General features: G+C 34.1%; 1 protein-coding gene across 1 annotated transcript; it reads left to right on the top strand.

Moving 5' to 3' along the window:
• Positions 1–2,446: 2,446 nt before the first annotated feature.
• LOC130974584 (uncharacterized) lies at positions 2,447–3,910 on the top strand. The gene is made up of 4 exons (XM_057899453.1): positions 2,447–2,520; positions 2,992–3,136; positions 3,219–3,300; positions 3,360–3,910. The coding sequence occupies exons 1-4, from the start codon at positions 2,447–2,449 to the stop codon at positions 3,908–3,910; spliced, it is 852 nt and encodes a 283-aa protein (XP_057755436.1).
• Positions 3,911–8,167: the final 4,257 nt, after the last annotated feature.

The raw sequence follows: 8,167 nt of genomic DNA on the forward strand, positions 1-8,167 counted from the left end.
GGAGTGGAAGTGGATTTTTCTCTTGAAGAGTTATATCCAGATTCATACAATCAAATACAATATCCACGGTATCCTTCCAAACATTAAAATTTGTACCATTTAGCATATGAATACTGCTAATTTCTGCAGAAATATTAGTAGGTAAAGCCATAATAACTGGATTAGAACAAAAAACATGCAATATACATTAGTTAAATAATGAAAAAAATCCATATTAAGATATCTAGAACAACATTAATTTTCAATCTTTGGATAGAAAAATTAATTATAAGTGATACTTTCATTGCAGTAATTCAATATTGTCAAAAATTCTCGTCACATATTAACCTTTTCTTTGGACTGACTAAATGCGCAAATAAAAATTTAAACTTTGCAACCTATTTATTACCGTATATATTTTTCATTAATTGGCCAGAACAATAACCTTCTTTTGGCAGATTATTGACCGCATAATTAATAGAAAATAAACAAAAGTGTGCAATACTTATTATTTGGCTAAACAATAAACTTTATTTGAACCGATTATTATTCACATAAATAATGAACAACAATTTATTTTTTATTTTTTATTATTCAATATTATTAGTGTGTACATATAACTTGGCCAAATAAAAATCTCTCTTTGAGTAGATTAATATTCGCATAACTGACATACATAATAATTCTTATATCCTAAAAAAAATATATACGCTAAATTAATGGCATACAAAATAAATACAAGACAATCAAAATTTAGCAATACTCCATTAATATTTTAGAATAAATCATCAATTTTATTAATATCATTTCATATATATATGTATAATAACTAAAACATGCTTATATTTTATTACAAGCACACAATATATATGTAATCGAACGAATAATAATTTATAACAATATATAAAGTCAATACAAAGAGTTGACTATAACTTTAATGTTCAATTTTTTTGGACTATATTAACCCTCTAACAAACCATTTCATAAAACAAATTATAAGAACAAAATAACCATAACATTTATTTTGAAAAATCCAATAACTTCTCACTAAAATGAAAACAGTTTTGTTACTCCTATAAAATCCAATAATCTCCCAAAAATTTTATCACTCCTATAATTATAGTAATACATCTCCTAACAAGTCTGTAAATTGCTAATAAATTAGAAAATGGATTGATGTGAAGATTAGTGTCTTCCCATTTTTCACCATCTTCATGTTTTGTTTAATTCTATATTAGTTTTAGTTTATATCCTTTGTTTTATCAATATCTTTACATTCTTTACTGTAATCATATTTAATTTAATTCTATATTAGTTTTAGATTATATATCATTTTATTTTGAGTACGTTCTACTCAGAAACGGATACATGGGGGCGCAAGTGGAGGCCTGCCCCCTCCCCCCAGCTTTTTACAAAAAAAAGTAATAAAATTTAAGAAGCCCAACTCATAAAATATAATAGTTTTAAAATTTTTTTAAATCCCTAAATTGGCTAAACAGAAATACTAGAGTACCTTTCTTTGACGTTTAGGATTCCTTTTGAAATTGAAGACATAGCTCACAATGGTACAACTACATACAAAGTACATTTTATTATATATTTTAAATTTTAAATTTCTTATTATATATCTTAAACAGTTACTATGCAGACTCTATTGTTCTTGATATATCTCTGTGTGACTCAGTGACGGTGTATATTATTAATTTGTCTAGTAGTTTTTTATTTTTAATAAAATTGATAGTGAATTAGTAAAAAATATTATTAATTTGTTATTGATGTTTAATTAATAAAAAATATTTAGACTTTATTTATTTATGTGAGTATATAATTATTTGAATTTTTTTTTCAGGTAAAAAGAAACTAGAACATTTTATGATGAGAAAGTAAAGTAAAATTGATGCAATTTTTAAGAGAAAAGCTGCTAATAATGTTGGAGTTCAAACAAGTCAATCCTCTAATCTTATTTCACAAGAAGTTCAAGTAAGTGAACTTTCTATTCTTACTCAAAATACACATCAACATGAAGCCAAAGTTCCAAAATTAGAAAGAGATGTTGATATCTCTTTACTAGAAAGGGATCCAAGAAAGCGACGTCCAATTTGGCAGTATAATGTCAATGAACATGATAAGATTCGTAGAGCATACATAATAGCTGGGTCATACCAACAAATATTAGCTATCCAGCTTTTGGTAATAACAATTACCGTCGATATTTTCAATCTTATTGGTTTAAGAAATTTTCAAGTTGGTTAGAATATTCACCAAAAAAAGATGCTGCTTATTGTTTGCCTTGCTACTTGTTTAGTAAACATTATGGTGCTCGCAATGATGGAAAAATGCATTTTCAGAGTTAGGATTTAGTAAATGGAAGAAAGTAAACAATGGAGTGAATTGTGCATTTGTATGTCACAAGGGTTCTATTCCTAATACTCTCTATAATTTATGTGTGAAATCTTGTGATGATTTAATGGCTCATTCTAAGCATATAGACAAAATTCTTGATAGGCATAGTGATGAAACTATTGTAAATAACCGCTTAAGGTTGAAGACATCTATTGATGCTATTCGATGGCTTGCATTTTAAACATGTGCATTTAGAGGCGACGATGAAAGTCCTAGATCTTTGAATAGGGAAAATTTTATTGAATTAATTAAGCTTTTAGCTTCATGTAATCAGAATGTTAATAATGTTGTCCTTGAAAATACTCCTGGAAATTCTCAATATATATCTTCTGATGTTCAAAAAGATATATTGCATATCTTTGCTAGAGAAGTGCGTGCAACAATTCGAGAAAAAATTGGTGATTCTAAATTTTGTATAATTATTGATAAAGCAAGAGATGAGTCAAAGCGAGAATAAATGTCTGTGATTTTGAGATTTGTAGACAAGCACGGTTGTGTTTAAGAAAGATTTTTTGATCTTATACATGTTTCTGATACGTGTTCTTTGACATTGAAAACATAAATTTCATTAGTTCTTTCTCGTCATAATCTTGATGTTCAAAATCTTAGGGGACAAGGGTATGATGGAGCTAGTAATATGCGTGGTGAATGGAATGGATTGCAAGCTCTATTTTTGAAAGATTGCCCTTTCGCTTATTACATTCATTGTCTTGCTCATCGATTACAATTAGCACTTGTTTCTGCAGCCAAAGAAGTTTGTTATGTTCATCAATTCTTTTCAAAACTTACCCTAATTGTGAATGTTGTGACTGTTTCTCCTAAACGTCATTGATCAGTTAAGGGTTGCTCAAGCAAATAATGTTGCAAACTTAATTGCCAATGATCAAATTGTGACAGTTAGTGGAATTAATCAAATTGGTACTTTGCAAAGAGATGGAGATACTAGATGGGGGGTCTCATTTGAATTCTGTACGTAGCTTGCTATGCATGTTTGATGCTACTTGTGAAGTTCTTGAAAAAAAGCACTGAAGAAAGTAATTTCTCCACTCGTGGTGATGCTAGTGCTGCTTATGATGCTATCACATCCTTTGAATTTGTCTTTGTTATGCATTTAATGAGAAATATTTTGGAAGTTAGTCATGATCTTTGTCAAGCTTTGCAACGAAAAAATCAAGACATATTGAATGCTTTAACTCTGGTTTCTACTACCAAGACTTTAATCCAACGAATAAGAGAATCAAGTTGGGAGGCTTTCATAAAAGAAGTTATATTATTTTGTGAGAAACATGAAGTTGAAGTTCCTGATATGAATGCTTTGCATATTCCTAGAAGAGGCCGAACTCGCAAAATTGTTGACCAAATTTCAGTGGAGCATCATTACCGTGTTAATTTATTTCTGGCTGTAATTAATACACAGTTGCAAGAGATTAATGGAAGATTCAATGATAATATGGTGGAATTGCTTACTTTAAGTTCAACTTTAGATCCTAGAGAAAATTATAAGCTCTTTAGTGTCAACAAAGTATGAGAATTAGTAGAACGGTTTTATCCAAGCGACTTTAGTGACCAAGAGAAATTTCACATTAGAATGCAAGCTCAACATTATGAACTTGATGTTCCAAATCATGTTGAGTTAACTAACTTGTGCACAATTTCGGAGTTATGTCAAGGATTAACGAAGACAGGAAAGTTTTTAACATATCCTTTGATTGATCGTTTGATTCGCTTGGTATTAACTGTAAGACCCGGTTAATTAACGGCTAATTAATTCATAAATGAGAATTTATTCTAGAAAGCCCAAAATGTGATTTTTATGGCTAAATGTGATAGAGGAGATTGAGACGAGAATTTTGGTACCAATTTTATAGAATTCGGACCAAGATTGGACCGAACGGGCCAAACCGGGCCAACTGAACCCAAAGTGGGCCCTTGACCCAACATAACTAAACCAAAACCCTAGTTTTCAGCACTCTCTCTCCTCACATAACACTCTTACACGCTGTAATTGGAGGCACAAGAGGGAAGAACACTCTCTCAACTTCAATCTCTCACTTGATCTTCAAACCACCATAACTTTTGATCTAGAGCTCCGATTGTCGCACCGTTTGCGGCCACTCGTTCACCGCAGAGAGCTCTACAAAACCCATACAACCAACCTTGAGGTAAGCCACGTTTTTCTTTTCGAAATTCCAGCCTTGTTTTCGAGTTTTATGAGCAAAAATATTGAGATTTTGGGCTCTTTGATGTTATAGGACCCAACTCTCTTGAAGGAGAAGGTTAATCTTGTCTCCTTGGACCTTGGATGTGGTAATATTCTCAACCCTAGTGTAATTTGTTGTTCTATAATGTTTGGGTATTGAGATGTTGTGTATGGGTATGATGATTGTGGCTTAGGTTGTGTATGTGTGAATATTGGAGCTTGATTGGTGATATTGAAAAGCTTGAAAAGGGTTTGGTGGTGAAAAATCTGTTCTTGAAGGTGTTGAGACCTTGAGAGCTTGAGGAAAAAGTGGTTTGGAAGTGCTCCGGTTGAGCTTGGGAAATCGGCTAAGGTATGGTCTCGGTTTTCCGTATCTAATATGTAATGTGGTAGGAAATACTTAGGCTAGAGCCCCTAAGATAGGCATTGAATTGTTGATGTTGTTGAATGGTTGATATATATGATGTGGTCATATATGTGATGATGATTATTGATGCCTTAGTAGTATGATGTATGAGAAATATGCATGTTGTGATATATGCTTGATGATTGATTATGGTTGGATTGTGGGTGGAACCATGTTAATGGTGAGTATGATATTGATTGTATACAATGATGATTTGTTAGAATTGGTGTTGTTGAAAATTGGCATGAGGAAGAGTATATGATATGTCAATGTGTTTGAGTTTGAGCCACTTGGGTGAAGTGGGTTAAAATGATGAGATAGTAATTTTGGTAAATTGAGATAATGTGTCAATGTGTGAATTGAGGAGGCTTGATGTTGAGTTGATATATTTTGATTGATTTCAAATAAAAGGGATGAAAGTGGCATGTTTTGATTGATTTTGAAAAGAGTTGGAAATGACTTGTTTTGAAAATGGCACTTTGTGGTTTTGTATGAAAAACATGGTTTTTAGGCATACTTTGACGGGACATAACTTGGACTCCGGATCTCTGTTTTGTGCCAAATCTGTTTAGAAATGAAATTGGATCCGGGATGTCCACGCCGTTCGAAGAACGGGTGAAAAATGATTTAAAATGCGGAAGTTATGTCCGTCGGAAAATTGGGGGTTGAATCTGTGAATTCTGCAACTTTTAACTTAGAAAAATTTTAGCAGAATAATCCCCCGCGCGTACGCACCATTCTTCCAGAAAACGCCATCCACGCGTGCGTGTGATGTGCGCGGGCGCGCCGATGTGCTGCACCCAATGCCCAGCCATTTTCCAGAGAGTTGTGCCAGAAATTGTGCCTGGGGCACAAGAGCACCCACGCGTACGCGTCGCTTGGCTATTTTTCAATCCACGCGTTAGCGTGCATGACGCATACGCGTCGATGATTTTTTGAGGCCACCCACGTGTGCGCGTGGAGTGCGCGTACGCGAGGCCCTGTTTTCATCCCAAAGTTGATTTTTGAGTTTTAAAAGCCAAATCTCATACTTCTAAGCCTCCGATCTCACCACTTATGTCTTAAATCATTATGATATGCCTAGCTATGGGAAAAGGGCTAGTGAATGTGGTAACTTGCGAGTGAAGCAAGGGAAAAAGGAATGATCAATGAGGATCAAAGATGATAATGTGAGATGCGGAGGAGGGTGGTGGAAGTGCTTGTTATGCCATGGGCCGAAAGGCCGTAAGTGTTAATGAATTGGCTGGTTATAGATTTAACCATGAGCCGAATGGCTAGATTATTGCTGTGTTACGGCGGAGCCATGATTATGGCTAAGTATAAATGCATATATGCTGTTGAATGAATTGTGAATGCTGCACTTCCACTGTTGGAGATGAGAGTTTCCCTGGAAGGAAGCAGTGGCTAGCCACCACGTGCTCCAGGTTGAGACTCGAAGCTCTTTTGACCCTATGTCGTAAGCGAGTATGCTTGTGTTTTCTCTCTGGTTGTAAGGGTGACAGGGCACCGATACCCTCTAATGGCGACAGGGCGCATATACCCTCTAATGGCGACAGGGCGCAGATACCCTCTAATGATAATAATGCGCAATAGAGAGACTGTGTCTGGGTTAGCTACCGGACATGTCGGGTTGGCTTGGTAACCGACAGATGATATCATCAGCCACTAGGGACAGGCATTCATCATATGCATACTATGTGAATTGATTGAGATTGCCTATTTGACTGCATATTACCTGTTATTTGTCTAAATGCCTTACTTATTCCTATTTGTACATCTCTTGTTTGATCTAACTGTGTTTGCTACATTATACTCCTGCTGGTGGTTGGGAGGTCTGAAGAAATTGGAAAGGGAAGTGTTAGTTAGACTGAAGAACCTTTAGTCAGTCGCCACTTATGGTTTAGCTTGTTTATAAGTTTTGATATTATCTGGAGGGAGTTCTAGGATTTGCCTTCGGCTTTCCTCTATTATTATGTATTATATATGTGGAAGCTGTTACCATGCTGGGAACCTCTGGTTCTCACCCATGCGGATTTTGTGGTTTTCAGATGCAGGACGTGAGGTTTCCCGCTGAGGCATGCTGGAGACTTCTAGAATTGCGAAGATCCTTTGTTTTCGGGACTATGTTTTGGTTTATATATTTTGCTTAGATATTTTTATCTCCATTAAATAATACAAACTGTGATGACTCCTCTTATGGGAGACTTTGGAGAATAAGTTTCTGTATTTGTGTCCCTTTGGGTTTCCTTTGGGGTTTTCCTTATTTTATTATATGTATATATTGCTATGCTCGGACCGGTTATCTTCGCAGCCGGATTTTGAGTCTTGATATTCCTGTTTTTGACACTCCTTTGTATATATATAATCTCGCGTTGGTTTATCCTCGTTCGTTACGTTATCGATCGGAGTGTTGCGCTTTCGAGTTGCGATTTTTGTTTACCCCTTTTTTTTTAACCAAGGCTCCTAGTTATAATCAATCATTCATACTACTATACGTAATAAATTTTTATTTTTGAGGTCGTAATACCTTGCCATCTCTGAATTATGACTTAAGCATAAGACTCTGTATGGTAGGGTGTTACATTAACTCTCCCTGTTTCAACTGCTACAACTGAGAGATCTTTTTCATCTATGAATATTGTGAAGACTAGACTCAGAAACAAAATGGAAGATGAATTTCTTGCTAATTGTCTTTTGATTTATATTGAGAAGAAGATTGTTGAAAGATTTGACACCGATTCTATTATCAATGAATTTTATGATATGAAAAATCGACGTGTACCACTTCGTTAGTAAAAAGTACACATATTTTTTTGTACTTTAAATATATATTTTCTATCGGTATATTTTTGTAATGCATCTTACATTATAATTTATTTACATATTTTTTTAATATTATATATATTATTGGCCACCCACAATAACATTTCTGGATCCGTCTCTAGTTCTACTCTTACCAAAAATTTGGTTTTACTCTAATTATTCTATTAAAGTTCTTTTTGTATTTTTTTCAAAAATCTACCATTCTTTTTCTTAATGCACTTTTATGTATTTCTCTTGCTATCGTCCTTCTCCTTTCTTCAATACTGTCACCTCCATTCTGGTCCATTGCCTTCATCTATTACAGTTACAAATTTCATTTAATTTTGCAGCCGAACTTTCACGCTGTCTTTTTAATT

Source organism: Arachis stenosperma, chromosome 4 (assembly GCF_014773155.1).
Source record: "Arachis stenosperma cultivar V10309 chromosome 4, arast.V10309.gnm1.PFL2, whole genome shotgun sequence".
Lineage (NCBI taxonomy): Eukaryota > Viridiplantae > Streptophyta > Magnoliopsida > Fabales > Fabaceae > Arachis > Arachis stenosperma.